Genomic DNA, 17718 nt, shown 5'->3' on the forward strand with positions numbered 1-17718 from the left:
GGGGAAAAAAGAGAACATTGAGACCAGGCCTCAAAATGGTGCACATCACAGCATGCACCTTCCATTGGCCTGAAAGAAGTCACAAGGATGCACCAAACAGTAAGGGTATCTGGGAAATATAGGACACCTGGGTGCCCAGGGAAGAATGAAACAGATTGGAAAAGTAACTAACCAACATGTCCTATAATCAGTAAATAAACCAGATCTCTGATTTTGAGGAATTTGCACCCTATCTGGGGGAAACAAACAATTTACAGCAAACATAATAAATTATAAATTATACAGTCTATTATAGAGTGATAAATATCTATCTATCACTCTATTATAGAGTGATAACACAGTTGCAGCTGGAGGTGGTATGGAAGGGGAAAGAAATTACAGAGCAGGGTAAGAGGAAGAAGAGTCTTTTGACAATGGCTGTAGGTGACTGACATAGAATGGAGGATAGATCACGGTGGAAGAGAAAGTCTGAAAAATTGGAGGCCAATTATCGAACGCTTCATCTTTACCAGTAATAGCATGATGTTAGAGAAAGTGATGGTGAGCCAGGAGCTAAAATCATACAGAAACAGGAGTTGAGGGTGTCCCCTGAGTGAGTTGATTACAGCAATAAGGAGAAGTCGTGGGAAATTTGGCGGGGAATTCAAGGTTTTAGAGAGGATAGAAAACGAATTATCTGAAAGCAGCAGTGAGGGACAAGAGAATGTCCGCCCCCACCTTCAGGTCTGGCTATAAAAAAGCTATAGAATAAAAAGCAGCCACCACCTGAGAACGGTGCACGGAAGGAATGACCTCGTGGGAGAGGCCAGTTCCACAAGAGCAAGAAGGTAGAGGGACCATTCAGAAGGTCAAAGATAATCAGGATGTTGTTGATGATGAAGTTGCCAAGAAACCTAGGGCTTTATATAGTGACGGACAATAACTGGGACAAATGGCATATTGAGATGAGTCTCAAGCAGGGAGATCTGTGGAGGAGGTATTTCAATATTTAGATGAGATACAAGGGCCCGAAGCAAGGCATCTCTCAAAGAAGTTGCACCATTTTCTCTGACTAAATTTAACCCACAATATGAAGAGAACATTTGTTTTGGAACCAAATTTTCTAAACTATTTCATATTCCTTTTTAGTGTCTTAAATTAAAACTGATTTTAAATCCATCTTTGATGAAACCCTAGTCACGATTCTCCTTCTAAAGTCTAAAGGTACATAAAAATACATTTCTTACTGATATAAACATAGAATCACAGATTCTCGGGGTTTGAAAGTTTTAATTCACTTGGTTCAACCATCCAGCTGATTTTGGAAGTCTTTCTTGCATATTCTTGCCAACCCATCTTCTGAACTAGGCTTGAACATCTCCATGGATGATGTATCTAGTGAGGTGGGTAAGAGCGTGGGCTCAAGAATTAAGCAGACCTAGATTTGAATTCCTATTCTATCACTTACACTCATGTGAACTTTGGCAAGTTAACTTTTCTAGAGCTTCAGAATTTTCATCTGTAAAATAGAGATAATATCGCTTCCTAACTCAGAGTTCTACAAATGAAACAATGCATGGGTCTCACTCTGTACAATGTCCCACATATAATGAAGACCTCAAAAATTTTAATAATACTATCCTTATTATTTTTATTGAGTTGTTATTTATTATTACTTTCCAAGGCATCATCTTTAATGTTGGATAGCTACCTTAGACTTTTCTCCTGTGTGCCACTTTGCAGAAAAAGCTGGTTTCAGAATATAATTTGGCAAAATAAAGTCAGTATCCCATTAGCCATAATTCATCATAAAACCTGAATTAAATTCCTTCCAAAAAGTGTGCATAATCTCATAAATACCCTGTTAAGATTTCAAGATATCTTTTCAAAAATATAAACAGAGAAACCCTTGAAATATTAAATCTTTAAAGCTTTGTCAATGCTATGTGGCTCATAACACTCGTGTAAAATGAAGAGATGTGAACAAACATAATCTGTTACCTGACATCACAACTGGGCAATGACTCATAGGGCAAATTTAATTTCAGTAGCGCTCACAGTAATCATTCCCCTAACTTTAGAGCTCTTGGTTGACATAAGGTACTCCAGATAATAAACAGAACCTTTCCAAAAGAAGCTTTCTGTGAAGCTTCTCTTAAAAATTCACAGAAAACAAATTGCCATGCTACCTGAGTTCATTACATCATTCAAAGGTATTGGTGGTGAATGCTTTTGTCAGGAAGTTTGGAGTGTTTGATAGTAGAAGTAAGATAATAGGATCAAAATTTCAAGAACTGCAAAAAACAAAATTATTTCTAATTCATGGGGATGACACTTGGCATAACTAGTAAATTCTGATACATGTAAATGAACTTTTTTCATGCAAATTATCCAGTTCTTTAAAATCATGTCTTCTGTGTTACAGTACAGTGGAAAAAATTGTCTTAAAAATCATTTAACCCTTTCTTCACCATTTAAGAACATGTATTGAGAATGCATATACTTTGCACTGAGAAAATTTTTGTCAAAATATATTCTGAGAAAAATGTCTGATACATCATTATTAGTTATCAGGAATCGTTTAAAGTTATATTCTTTGACTATAGCATTGTTTTGACTTAAAAATAAGGCAGTGTACAACTGGAAGACAAAAGAATGGTTAAGTTGACGGTGGGGAAAAAGTTAACTTATTGGAAAGAAATTAACAATAAAAATAGGAGGATTGACATACATTAGCTCCAAAATCCTTTCCAAACTATAAAGTTGTTATTTCTTTATAGTTTAAATAAAATACGAATAAAAATAAAAGAAAATCAGAGCTGACTGCATGAAAATTATTTGAGATGGTAGCTACACACATGACGCTAAGAGGAACTTTTGGAAAGAAATATCAATTTAAACTGTATTAAAGTTTCCTGCCAAAGACCAGCCAGAAAAAACATGGCAATGTTCTAGGCTGAGGTCTAAAAGATAATCTGGCTGTCGGGTGTTGAGACGAAAAGAGCCTCAAGCAGCCAGGATGTTGTGGTTCCTCACAGTTCGCTTGCAAGTAGTTAAATTGATTTGTAGATTATTCTATATAGTTTTAACTAAATTTATCCTCAGAAGATGCACAAGTGGCTTAAAAATATTCCTGTAAATAAATTAAAGATTAAAGGCAGTGTAATAATAATGCCAAGCACAAACATACAACAGGAAATAGAGGAAGCTTACACTTCTTCCATCAGGAAGTACTCTTCGTTTTCACAGCTAGAAAGACAATGGCAATCTAATTAGGCCTTTGAAAAATTTAAGATTATAAAGACTATTTATAAAATGGATTTACATTAACTTTCACTTATGATGAATGCATTGCCCTAATTTTACTTCTTAAAATATTATCTAATGATTTTAGGAAGTCATGATAATTAGCGAGCTGACATTTTAAAGTATTGTTTATATCATCTTATTTCAGCCTTTTCCAATTTCCATTTTTTTCTGTTCATTTTGTAATATACTTAATTTACTAAGTACTTAATATAGTTGGCCTTATATTTAAAATGCTAGGACTGTTAGTACACGCGTATACTAATGAATAAATAAATACTAGTGATGCAGTAAATACACATTTTCACTGAGCTGAGCACTAGAATTAGTATTCACTCAAAGCCAAATATCACCATCATGGAAAGAACATCTGGTATATAAGAATAAACAAAATTAAAAAAAAAAAAAGAATAAACAAAATTTTATCAAAAACATATATTACTTCAGATTATTAAAAATTCTAGTAACTGCCTTTTTAAGTTTTTTTATTATTGCCTGAGAATAATCATTTCTCTCAGCACTATCATTTCTAGATTGTTCTGCAGGCACTAGACATAAATTCTTACTTTAACTGGTCCACTTAATAATGTGTCTAAACTCCTGTATACATTGAAGAATATAATTCTGGAAACAGTTTTCTAGCAGCCTATTTCCCAGGGAGAATTTTATACCAACATCCATAGCTTACGCTAATCTTAAAAAGCCCTCATTATCAAGTACTGAAAATGGCTGGCAGTCTGTAGAAATCACTTCAACAAGATTCTATTGAAAATTCTTAACTGCCATAGGCACGAAACGTTAGAAGCTTTTCTTTTTAGAATTGGTGTTATCAAATCTGTGTTTTGAAGTTTGATTAGTGAGTACAAAATGTGCTCTGGATACCTTATTTTTCTGTAACACTCTTCATTATATTTTTATGTTCCTTTTTATGTTTGACTTGAAAATCATTTGTCATAGGTGTTTATATAATTTTGTAGGATTTTTCTTCCTCATAAATTTCGAAGGGACAAGGTGGGTATCTTTCTGTTAATCTATTCTCACCAGATGTGAAGAATTTTCAAAGAAACATGAAACAGTATGGCAACTATTTTTTTAATGAAACAAATACACCAAATGAATCTACAAATAATAGAATTATGATATAATCTAATATCTATTATTGTTTTATGATTTAAATTTTGTTAATATTTACTGCCTTGAGGCACCTGAGAGGCTTAGTGGTTGAACCTGAGCCTTTGGCTCAGGTCATGATCCCAGGGCCCTGGGATCGAGTCCTGCATCGGGCTCCCCGTAGAGAGCCTGCTTCTCCCTCTGCATATGTCTCTGCCTCTCTGTGTGTCTCTCATGAATAAATAAATAAAATTAAAATTTTATTTATTAATTATTACCTCAAAAAGAATATATGGATCTTTTCAAATTTGTTTCTTTGATATTTACATGGACTGCCACTCTATTTTTCTATTTAACTCTTTACCAATTCTTAATAACACAAAATAACAAAAGTCAAAACTTTTATAATCATCATTAATTATTATACTCTGGCATAAGAAATAATATTGCAGTCATAATTGTCCTGAATCCATGTAAAATCAGGACTGTTATAAGAAGTGAAAAGTACCAGATATGTCAGTCTTTTCCTATCAACAAATATATAATCATCTAAAATGTTATAACGCCGACAAAACAAATAGTGAAAGTGAAACAGCAATTGTTTCTTCATAGTGTGTGACAAGAATGATTCATAAAAGCCACGCTGAAGAGAAAGGATTTCCAAAAATGATAAATGTGCTTCTCATTTCTCAATAAATCACGATGTACAGTATTTAAACTGTTAGTGCTCAAACTATGCATCTTCCACAAAGAAAAAGGCACTCTTCCTCCTCAGTCTGATTGGAAAAGAAATTTCTGCAGATCAGAAATTGGACTTGAGTCAACTCCAAAAGGCTATTGAAGAGAGTTTTCTCTCCTCCTTGCTTGGGCAATACGCTTTCAGTGATTTTTTGCCAAAAGCAAAGCCTAACCCAAATCCAGAGGGAAAACAAAATAGTGATTTTAAGTCTCACTGTTTCTAAACTTTGATACTTATACCAATCAAGGTGAGCTTTCAAGTCATGTCTTGTCTCCTTATTACTACCTAAATGATCAGCTTTTTACAAAAGCATTATCATATTAGAATTAAAATCTCAATAAGCTGAATAATCTGAGATCTAAAAAAACCTACTATAAAATTTCTGAAGTGAGAAAGGGTTTGTAGTTTTCAAAAGATAGAAATAAAGACCATGGAACTAGAATCTAGAGAATAGGGAAGATTGTGATATAAAATGACGTCAGAGAGAGGCTAGGCTAGACAATGCAGAGGTCCGTAAGCCATTATAAGAAGTTTGGATTGGGTGGCCCAGGTGACTCAGTGGTTTAGCGCTGCCTTCAGCCCAGGGTGTGATCCTGGAGACCCAGGATCGAGTTCCACATCAGGCTCCCTGCATGGAGCCTGCTTCTCCCTCTGCCTGTGTATCTGCCTCTGTGTGTGTGTGTCTCTCATGAGTAAATAAATAAAATCTAAGAAGTTTGGATTTTATTTTAGATGAAATTAGAAGCTATTGGAGGGCTGTTTAGGAAGGGAGAGATGTAATCTTATTTACATTTTTTGAAAGGTCACTGTGACTATAAAACAACCATTATATCAGTTAAAATGACAAGTACTGACAATAGTAAATGTTGGCAAAGATATGAAGCAACTAGAATTCTCAGACATTGCTGGGGAGAATATTAAGTGAATACGAGCACTTTGGAAAAATATTTTATAGTGTTTGGTAAATTGAACACATGTATAATCCATGGCCCAGCAAGCTACCCCTAGGTGTATTTGCAATAGAAATGCATTCATGGAAAAAAAAAAAAAAAAAAAAAAAAAAGAAATGCATTCATGGGATGCCTGGGGGGCTCAGCGGTTGAACGTCTGCCCTTGGCTCTGGGCATTCATACAGTGAAACCCTATGTAGAAATTAGAAATGAGTAATCTACAACTGCACAAAACAATATGAATGAATCTCACAGATATCATTGGGCCAAAGCCAGACAAGAGAGTACATATTGAGTAATTCCAATTACACGTTGAAAAAAAAAAAAAAAAGGTAAAGCTAATCTATTATTTTTAAAGGATAGAATAGCGGTTACTCTTGCTGCTTGTTGGGGGTGATCAGGACTGGACGGTAATATGTAGGGGGAGAAAAGTAATAAACAGGTTAGCAATGAGACTACAGCTTGGTGGCAAAGAGGAATGATGAAGAAATGATGAGATTCTTATATTGACTGGTGATACATACATAAAAAGCACAGCGTTGAAGACTCATACATAGTAGCTGTCTGCCTTAGTACAATCTACAATCTACTTTCTGAATTTCTAGTGTAACCACTCCTGGGGATGAGAAACTCATAATTTATAAAATTATTATGACTTTTATAAATTATGAGTTTTTATGGTTTCTTAAAAAAGATTTTAAAAATATTTTTAATTTAAAAAAATTTTTTAATTTAAAAAAATTATGGCTTTAAAAAATATATATATATTTATTTATTTGACAGAGGGAGAGAGAGAGCCAGAGAGCACAAGAAGGGGGAATGGCAGAGGGAGAAGGAGAAACAGGCTGCCTTGAGCAGGGAGCCTGACCCAGGGCTCGATCCCAGGACCCTGGGACCATGACGGGAGCAAAAGGAGATGTAATTGAGCCATTCGGGCACCCAAGAAGACTAATTTTTTGTTGAAACAACCTAATGGTTCAAATTTTATTTATAATAGTAAGAATCTGACTTGTTATTCTGGTTATTCTCTTTAAGGAAGAAAGAAGGAGAAAGTTGGGTCAGCCCTGCCAAAGCAGGATACACAAAATATGGAACTGCGAGTACAATAATTTGAGTGAGCTGCAACAGCATTATAAGGATGGTTCAAGGTAACTTCCAGATTATCTGTTGACGTTCTTAAAGTTTATAAACATTGACTTTTTTCAGACAAGTCATTCATTCCTCCCATCCGCAAACTTTCCTTTATATCCCACTCCTACATTTTCCCTTCATTGAACCATAACAAATCTTGGTCAGAACCTTTTGTTAAATTTCTCCTGTTTTATATCAATTCATTTCCTATAGTGATATGTCTGCCACAACTTTGTCCCTTATACCTTCTAATAATGTAAATTTTGAAGTTATATTTCATGTGGAACTAGGAAACTTCCTGGTCGTCTTCTAAACACAAGATCAAAATGAAAAGAAGGAAGCCAGATAGGAAATAACGGAGGGAGAAAGAACAAGAAAGACTTTATCTTGCATTCTAAATATACATTGTTTTGTATAATAATATATGCTATGTGTTGTATGTATGTTATATGCTATGATATAGGATAGAAGAGGTGAATTGAGGGCATTACACTTTGAATATTCCTTTCTAGTTCCTCAAGGTATGATTCTAGTATGGAACTGGACAAGTGTGGGTCCTTATCTTGATAATATGTCTTTAAAGCTTTATTTGTCAAAAACCAACCTCTGTGCTTTGGAACCAAAATATAATAGGAAGACAGAGTTTGGGATCAAGAGGAGCAATAGCTTTATTGCCTTGCAGGGCGGAGGAGTTTGCAACAACCTATGATCTTCAAACCTGCAAGCTGGCCCAGATTCCACTGGGTCAGCTCAGTGCTGACCTGCGCAAGCTGGCTGTCAATATGATCCCCTTCCCCTGCCTGCACTTCTTCATGCCTGGCTTCGCCCCACTAACCAGCCGAGGTATCCAGCAGTACCGGGCCCTGACAGTGCCCGAGCTCACCCAGCAGATGTTTGATGCTAAGAACATGATGGCTGCCTGTGACCCCCACCATGGCCGCTACCTGACTGTGGCTGCAGTATTCAGGGGCCGCATGTCCATGAAGGAGGTGGACGAGCAGATGCTGAACGTCCAAAACAAGAACAGCAGCTACTTCGTCGAGTGGATCCCCAACAACGTGAAAACAGCTGTCTGTGACATCCCAGCCCGGGGGCTAAAGATGTCCGCCACCTTCATCGGCAACAGCACAGCCATCCAGGAGCTGTTCAAGTGCATCTCAGAGCAGTTCACGGCCATGTTCCGGCTCAAGGCCTTCCTACACTGGTACACGGGTGAGGGCATGGACGAGATGGAGTTCACAGAGGCCAAGAGCAACATGAATGACCTGGTGTCTGAGTACCAGCAGTACCAAGACTCCAGGGCCGAGGAGGAGGCGGAGTTCGAGGAGGAGGCGGAGGAGGAGGTGGCCTAGAGCTGACACCTGGTAAAGCGCATGGAAGCTGTGTGAACTCTTTATTTGCTCACAACCTGTTCTCTGATAGCCGTGTCTCTGTGTGCACTCGCTCTTTTTCCTGTCTGGACGTCATGCTGTACAGATGCCACCATTAAAGCATTTTCATAGTGTCAAAAAAAAAAAAAAGGAGAGGGGTGGGGGCAAGGAGTTTTGGGGGTTTTCAGGAGCTAGCCAGTTTTGACAGGAATTGAGTCTGTGCTGCCAGCCTCCTTCCTCATTTCTTTAGAGTGGGACCAGGTTCCTAAAACAGAAGGCTAAGAAGGGAGGAGGGGAGGTTTGCGGAAGAGAGAGAAAAGGTTGCTTTAAAATTGAGCTTCCCTAAAGCATTCGTGCAGCCATTTTTATTTTTGTTCAACTTTATACTTTTAAGCAGTTTCAGTTCTGAAGTTTGTGTCTGAACAGAAATGTCTATGAACCTGGGAAGCTGATTATAGTGATTGATAGTAAATGTGCCAAATCGTTCCTTCCTAGCAGTCTAAGACCATCTACCAGTTATGACTTTGCTTTCCATTTTCTCTAAATAGCGACACTGCTTTGTAAATATATTTTATGAGCTTGACCTTTGCACAACCAGGCAAGCAACCAAAGTTTTGTACTTTTTTGTGAGCCCCTAGATTTGACTCAGCATTTATTCTTGCTTTGCAATATATATGGATAATCCACCATAACCTTATACAGTTTGTTTCTTACATAATCATAATTCAGAATGGATAAATTTGACATGCTAAAAGCCCCAGAGGAGTCTAGCTTTGTTAATTAATTAATTAGTAATTAGTTATTCTCTTTTAAATGCCAAAACATTCTTTTCTACCATAACCAAATTTAGCTACGTGATATTCTGAATCACTCCCACTGATGCCATTTCATAACAATTTGCTGCAATGTTACCATGAGAAGTCAAGAATTAGGAATTAGAGGGGTGCCTGGGTGGCTCAGTTGGTTAAATGTCCAGCTCTTGATTTCGGCTCAGCTCATGAACTCAGGGTTGTAAGATCTAGCCCTAGGTCAGGTTCTGCACTGGATGTAGAGCCTGCTTAAGAGTCTGTCTCTCCCTCGCCCTCTGCCCCTCCCCTCCCTGCTTGTGCTCCTGCGTGCTGTGTGTATGTTCTCTCTTGTTCTCTCTCTCTATAAAAAAAAAAAAAAAAAAAAAAAAAAAAAAAAAAATATTAAATTAGTGAGAGGTTTACCTGGTTATCACAAAAGATTTGGTTTGGTTCCAATTGGAATCATCTGATTGGATGACTAAGAAATTTCATTTTCTTGGCAGCCAATACAGTTTTGTGCTTGATATCTCTGCCAGCTGGTGACCTGATGCTCCAGGGTAATTTTCCAGAAGGGAAAGGAATTTTACAGCAGGAGTACTATCCTTTTACTTTTGTGGTGCCTGCATAAGAAACCTGGGATGTGATAAACTTGTCTTTCAAACTAAGGGTCAAATAGTTCTGAAAAATAAAATCTTTAATTCATTTAAACATGAAACACCACCAAACTGGAAGATTTCAAAAACATGTATCTTCTCATCTTCCCAGCATTTCACAGTAAATACAATTGTTTTAATAGGGTTTCTAAACCTAATAAAGTGATTCTTTAATTTTCACAGGTTTGAAGCATGCAGAGACCAGAAAAAATGTTTTAAGACACTAATTATAAATCTCAGCTTGCAAAATTGGAAAAGGGAAAAATAATATTTATCTAGATATAGTTTACATTCTTGGTTTAAAAGAAAATCTAGATTTTCCTGTGAGTTTTCAGTATCTTATATGTTACAAATTGTAATGCTTATGTTTCGTAAACAACTTTTTGTATAGCGGGATGATATAATTACCTTTATTTAGATTTTTCAATTCAAGATTTAATACTATTTTTTTAATGATTTTATTTATTTGAGAGAGAGAGAGAACATGAATGGGGCGTAAGGGAGGTGGGCAGAAGGAGAGGGAGAAACAGACTCCCTGCTGAGGGTGGAGCCTGACACAGGCTGGATCCCAGGACCCTGAGATCATGACCTGAGCCAAAACCAAGAGTCTGCTGCCTAATTGACACAGCTCCCCAGACACCCAAACTGAACACATTTAAAAATCATTCTAAATGTGTCTTCTCTCCTTTCATCAAGTGTTTTTATAGTAACAGTAAACACAGACGAGGTATATATTTCTACATTTGTAACTGGTATAAAATGTAATTTCACTCAGAAAACTAGTTCATGCAAGTGTTAACTAAAAATAACAGCTTAGAAACTTTTGCTTGAAAGTTCATATACAATCAAATTTATTTCATTTAGTAATAAATCAAAGCCTATATTTGTTTGCTGGGTATTAGCTCTAACCCATGGTTTTTCTTTTTGTTTTTCTTTTCCATTCTTTGTCACTTGTGTTCAGTAGTAGTATTTTTTCCCTTTATTTTCGGTGCCAGACACATCAAGAGGTGACTACAGCCAACTGTTATTAAAACATGTGTTTGCAACATAAACCCCCTTTACCACTGACCCCAAACTGACTCATTTTGCGTGCTTTCATTCTTTCTTTTTTTAATATACCACCACCAAGACTGGGTGGAGGGGGCACGGGTAAAAGAGATGAAGGGGAAGAGTCCAGGAGGCCAGAAGAGGAGGAATGCTACAAGCCACAGTAAGAATGAGTTATATTTAATTTTAAAAAGGGGGTGTACCCCACAAATGACACAGTAACAAGGATACACAGTTAAATCCCATAAGCATGACTGAAGGCTCTCACTGTGTTTGACGTTCTCACAATGGAAGGCATAAAAAGTAGAGTAGATCAATGTTGATATAGTCCAATCTAGTTCATTAGGCAAGATGGTGCAAGAAGTCACTTAAATTAAAAGTGCCCTACTCTTACCTACATGGCTAGCAGACATGGAGAACACCACAGTGATCTCTCCATGTAGGTATAAAAAAATGTGCTGTCCAATGGGACATCATCTAATCCACGGTTTTCCATTATTCATAATAGAGAATTCAGAATTCTCTACCTGAGCCAAATGGTTTTATCCAGGAGGAACTGCTTTTAGATGTGAGTCAGAGCAACATGGAAAATAGCCCTTTAAACTCACCAGGTTTTGGTCTCTCATGTGAAGGAATCTGGAGATGGTCTCTGTCTAGGGCTGTTGGGCAGCTACAGAAAGGCCTTGGAGACCCAGGCTACATGCTGCTCTCTGCTCCACTATTCCTGTGTGTGAGCTTTGTCCTCAGAGTCTACAGTCCTCACTCACACTCCATCTGTCCTATGGCCTTCCAGGCAGTAGAAAAGGCATACTGCCTCTCTTTGAAGCTTTCCTAAAGTCCTATGCATTGACACAACTCTTCTGCTTGCATGTCATTGCCAACAACTTATTACTTAGATAAACCTGGTTTCAAGAGAGGAGACAGAAAACCATTTTTATCTGGAATATATCGTTGCTCTGGTATAAAAATTTGTTTTCAGCAATTGAGATGGAGCAGGAGCATGGATGTTAGAGCAGGCAATTGACAATATCCTGCCATGTTTTTCTGTCCATTGTAATTTGGATAAACCAGATTTCCATTTCCAAATCTCAGTTCAGGACCCTTGCCTTCCCTAAAAGTCTTACTCCCTTCCTATACTACTTTTACGGAAGTTCTATCCTTTCTTCGATGGCCAATTTAGTTTCTGTTTCTTCTTATTTTTTCCAACTGCCCGAGACTTTGTTCAAATCTGAAATAGTATTTTATTTTCAATCTATACCACCTGTTTGGAACTCACAGTGTGCTCAGTTTCATTACTAATTTGTTCCTGTGTGTGTGCTACATTCCCAACCATGTCTGAGCTTCACGAGATCAGAGACCATGTCCTTTGTTTCTTTGCATCCCTGGACATGAGACTTTATCTGTCTCATTCCATGAGAGATTTGAGGTAGCTTACCTACAACATCCAAAAGGGTGGTAAATTGTCAATAAAACTCTGGAGCACAGAAAGGATAAACTGAACTAGGAAGCCACACATAACAAGGAGAGAAGTACAAGTTAGAAAATAGAAAAATACAGATTGTAAAATTTATTTTTAAATGTTTTAGCATTAAGCAATATATTTGACTCTAAGATATATATTTGACTAGGATATGCATGCCATTCCTGGTAACCAGAATGAATGAAAAGAGAGATATGGCCAATTGTAAATTACGGTTGAAATGGGAAATTTTTTTCAGTGGAAGCAAATCCATTTCTTTTAAAAAAAATTTTTCACTCCATATTTTACAAGGCAGGACTAAGAAATACAAGTGGAGGATGTCCCTAGTAGCATTTGCATGTCAAATACAATAATGGATTTATGAGGCTCTTTCTTTTTTTTTTTTAAGTTTTTTTTTTGTTTTTTTTTTTTTTTTACTTATCCATAAGAGACACAGAGAGACAGGCAGAGACACAGGCAGAGGGAGCAGCAGGCTCCCTGCGGGGAGTAGTCCGATATGGGACTCAATCCCAGGACCCCAGGGTTACAACCTAAGCCAAAGGCAGAGGCTCAAGCACTGAGCCCCACAGGTGCCCCTATGAGGCTGTTTCTTATAGCACTCATCAATAATGGGCATGATAGGGCAACCTGGGTGACTCATTGGTTTAGCACCACCTTCACCCCAGGCCTGATCCTGGAGACCTGGGATCGGATCCCACGTCCGGCTTCCTGCATGGAGCCTGCTTCTCCCTCTGCCTGTGTCTCTGCCTCTCTCTCTCTCTCTCTCTCTCTCTATCATGAATAAATAAATAAATAAAATGTTCTAAAAAAATAATGGGCATGATATCAAACACAATAGTGAAGGTTATTTTATAGAGTCAGGATTCAGTAGTAATTTTTTTTTCAGTAGTCATTTTTTTGTGTGAAATTCGGTCTAAGAATAAAAATAATTAGAGCAATGCATATCTTTCAAACTGTCACTAATACCTAATTCTCTCTCAACCTCACTTCTGAGTTAGGCCAGATGGTGGAGAGTTCAAGAGTATAGACAGCCATGTATTTGACGTGTGAAGCTGTGTGAGGAAATGACACAAGATACAAGCACACAGGCTCTGCCTCTTATTGACTGTAGAACACTGGGCAAGTCACTTAAGTTGTCTTTGCTTTCATTTATCTATAAAAAAATGAGAACAGTAATAGTCCCTAGTTCATTGAGCTGATGTGAGCATTACAATGGTAGTATTAATAAGGTTGTTAGAACAAGAGCTGGCACATAGTAACTGCTATAAAAGTGGTTGTTCATTCATTTTAAGTAGATAGTAATGTTGAAATACTTACATAAAAATTGAGAAGGCAGACCAGGGCTTTTATTTCAGTGGATGACCACAAGTCATTCGTTCATTTCTTCCTGATGGCAAGAGGTATTAACATGGATGAAACTTTTACTTTGTAATTCACAATTTTCAGATCATGTTTCTCATGTGTTTTCTTTTAAAATCTGGGTCAGGGATCCCTGGGTGGCGCAGTGGTTTGGCGCCTGCCTTTGGCCCAGGGCGCGATCCTGGAGACCCGGGATCGAATCCCCACATCGGGCTCCCGGTGCATGGAGCCTGCTTCTCCCTCTGCCTGTGTCTCTGCCTCTCTCTCTCTCTCTGTGACTATCATAAAAAATAAAAAAAAAATAAAAAAAAAATAAATAAAATCTGGGTCAGTGAAGTCTTACTAAGTGGGAGTGAATGGAAAAACAAAAATGCACATATCAGGGGCGCCTAGGTAGCTCAGCAGTTGAGCATCTGCCTTTGGCTCAGTGAGTGATCCTGGGATCCCGGGATGGAGTCCCACGTCAGGCTCCCTGCATGGAGCCTGCTTCTCCCTCTGCCTATGTCTCTCGTGAATAAATAAATAAAATCTTTTTTAAAAATGCACATATCATTTCCAATATATCAAATCATGGAAGAGATGGTATGACAAGACAAAGAAAAGCTTAAGAAAATGGCATATAGTCATCTATGAACTTTGAGATATTAGAGACTCATTTAGCCTCTTATTTCAATTTCATCATCTAAAGTGAATGTGGAACTATGAAGGCAAATGTCATGAGCTTTAAGGAGGATAATCACTGTCATTGTTAAAATGAAAATCCTAGTAAAATGCAAGAAATGCTTATTAGTGGATCAAAGGTAATATACAATGATACTTCCCTGTTATGTTACAGCAAAAGAATGTACAATAAAAGTATATATATATATATATATATATATATATAAACATAAAATATATTTTAAATATATATTTTTAAAAGTAATATCATCATAGAAAATGTTTTAAATTTCAGTAAAATTGATTTTGAGAGTATCATTAAAGCTTGAGCAATCTTCAGGTCTCCAATGTAATAGCAACTTATTGGGAAGGGAGTCAGGTTCCATTATGCCAGCAGAATTCTAAATCCACAATCTAGCAACAGCTCAACCCTATCTCATTATCCAGAAAAGGTCCTTTTTTAAATTGACCTTTATCTATGTTCACTTCTTAAGAAAAGCTGATTGTTGTCTTAGTAAGACCTCATGATCATCCACAGATCATCATTTTTCTTATACCTGAGCTGTTATCTGACTCCTGTTGGAAAGATAATTTTGGAATGTGCCAGAAGCTCCTGAAAGGCAGAGACAGTATTTTTATCTATCTATAGATTCAGGACTCATCACTATGCCTGATGTTCAGCAACTGTGAGTAATTCTTTATTGTTGAAAGAACGTCAACCAGCAAGATGTGTTCCCAGGAATGTTTAGTTGCTTATAAAAAGCCCTCTTTGTCCAGACAGGTGAGATGGAAGAAAAGGGGAAGAAAGAGCATTCCCTAAAGAGTGAAGGAGAGATTCACACAATCATCTTTGGTCTTCTTCCAGCCAAGGAGAATACTTGAGTCCTGTAGCTCTGGAGGGATCTGGTAAGGGAGAAAAGCAAGAGAAGAAGGTGGTTTACACCTCTCTTGGTTTAAAAAGCCAGCCTCCTTTTCTTCAGGTTCAGACTTTGTTACCTTAAATCGTAATCACTGTAACCCAATTTAGAAAAATATAGAAAAATTTCTATATAGAAATATATAGATATCAACCCTGGATCTGCGAAGAAGTTCACTTCATTTTAAAATCATTGCTAAACATTTATATAGTCTATATGTTATTTTAGAAGTGAATAACAAATCTCATATGCCACCACGGGAGGAGACAACTACATCCAATCTTCACTCTGAAAATTGATAAATATCTAACTTGCCTCTTTGGAGGAAGTCTAATTCATCTCTATTTTTAAATTCCCAATGAAATACTGATTTAGTCAAAGATAAAATAATGTTAAAGCCATTTGGACTAAGGCTGGTCAGGAGCAGGCTCTGTCCCGCATGCTATTCCACTTTGCTTGGCAATTATGTTATATCCTTTACAGCACAAACATTTGACTATGCTTTCTGAGCAAACTCTTGGAAGGACAACCTGCCTTATGTGCCTTTTGGGAGCTAATATAAAGTCAACACTGGCGAAATATTCCCGCCAAAAATGTTTCATCTTACATACTTGAAATGTACTAAATTTACTAGATCATAATTAAATTTTCTCATCGCACGCACACACATATCACATATCAAATGTGGGAAAATGTTAATTTCACTGAATCCTGGTTAAGGATATACAGATGTCTGGTGCACTATTTCACCTTTTCTGTATGTTTGAAAGCTGACATACACAAAGTGTTTTTTATTTTTTATGAATTAAAGATAAAATAAGCTAGAGGAAAGTAGAAACCCAGTGAGATTAAACACTGTTGTTAGTAATAACTATTTATCGATCATTTACTATAACAAGAAACCACACTAGTTGCTATATATACATTATTCATTTTTTTATAATTGTGATAAAATACTTTTTTAAGTGTTTTCTTAATTGGAAAATATGCATAACACAAAATTTACTATCTTAACCATTTCATGTGTACAGTTAAGTGGCATTAGGTACATTCATGTTGTTGTGTAACAATTACCACCACCGTCCATCTACAGAATTCTTTTCATTTCAGAAAACGGAAACCCTATACCCATTAAACTTCCTTTCCTTTCCCCCTTCCCCAGCCCCTGACTGTCACCATTCTACTTTTTGTATGAATTTGACTACTCTAGATACCTCATAAAGTGGAATCACATAGTATTTGTCTTTTTGTGACCAACTAACTTCACTTAGCAAAATTTCTTCAAGATTCATCAGTGTTGTAGCATGGGTCAAAATTTCCTTCCTTTTCAAGGCTGAATAATATTCCATTGTGTATATATACCAAATTTTATTTATCGATCCATCTATGGATGGATACTTGTGTCATTTTCACCTTTTGGCTATTATGAATAACGTTACTATGAATATGGGTGTAAGAATTATCTCCTCGAGATCCTGCTTTCACCTCTTTTTAATATATACCCAGGAGCATAGTTGCTGAATCATATGGTACATCTAATTTACATTTTTTTTGAGGAACTGTTATACTTTTTTTCATTGCAGATGTACCATTTTAAGTTCCCACAAATAGTGCACAAGGGTTCCAATTTTTCCATTTTCTTACCAACATCTTTTATTTTCTGTGTTTTTTCTTTCATACTAGCCATCCTAACAAGTATGAGATGGCATCAGTGGTTTTGTGGTTTTGATTTGCATTTCTGTAATGATTAGCGATGAGGACCTTTTCATGTGTCTGTTGGCAATTTGTATATCTTCTTTGAAGCAATGTCTATTCAAGTACTTTGCACAATTTTAATTGCATTGTCTTATTGTTGAGTTATAAGAGTTCTTTATATATTCTGATAATTAATTCTCTGTCAGGTATATGCTTTGCAAATATTTTCTCCAATCTGTGGGTTGCTTTTTCACACTATTGACTGTGCAGTTTGATGCACAGAAGTTCTTAATTTTAATATAGTTTAATTTATCTATTTTTTCTTTTTTTGCAACCTGATCTGTTTTTCATCACTCTGAGAGATGGGTATTATAGCCAAATGTTATACATGAATAAACTAAAGCTTGGAGGAATCAATTAACCTGGCCAAGTCCGCCAACTACTACAAGGAGAAGCTGAGTTTCAAATTCAGTTCTGTATATCACCATTTTGCAGTACTGGTTTCAATATTTATATTTTTACAAGATTAAGAAT

General features: G+C 36.7%; 1 protein-coding gene and 1 long non-coding RNA gene across 4 annotated transcripts in view; one reads left to right on the forward strand and one right to left on the reverse strand.

Annotated features, from left to right (window-relative positions):
- LOC112668213 (tubulin beta chain-like) overlaps positions 1-11094 on the forward strand; it is a 28247-nt gene extending 17153 nt beyond the window's left edge. The window contains exons 1-4 of one of the 3 annotated variants that reach the window (XM_049106236.1): positions 4142-4296; positions 6868-7002; positions 7120-7232; positions 7898-11094. In XM_049106236.1, coding sequence (XP_048962193.1) covers positions 6982-7002; positions 7120-7232; positions 7898-8567 — 804 coding nt within the window. In that variant the 5' untranslated portion in view covers positions 4142-4296; positions 6868-6981 and the 3' untranslated portion in view covers positions 8568-11094. Of the gene's footprint in view, positions 1-4141; positions 4297-6867; positions 7003-7119; positions 7233-7897 lie in introns of those variants that run through there. The other 2 variants (XM_025460411.3, XM_049106237.1) reach the window with 2 other exon arrangements.
- Positions 1235-4009, reverse strand: LOC112668214 (uncharacterized). Its single transcript, XR_004803613.2, has 3 exons — positions 3852-4009; positions 3193-3228; positions 1235-1374 (listed from the first exon to the last, which is right to left on the reverse strand). It is a non-coding gene; the product is annotated as an uncharacterized LOC112668214 (long non-coding RNA).
- Positions 11095-17718: the final 6624 nt, after the last annotated feature.

The sequence above is a fragment of the Canis lupus genome, chromosome 36, assembly GCF_003254725.2.
Source record: "Canis lupus dingo isolate Sandy chromosome 36, ASM325472v2, whole genome shotgun sequence".
NCBI classification, from domain to species: Eukaryota; Metazoa; Chordata; class Mammalia; order Carnivora; family Canidae; genus Canis; species Canis lupus.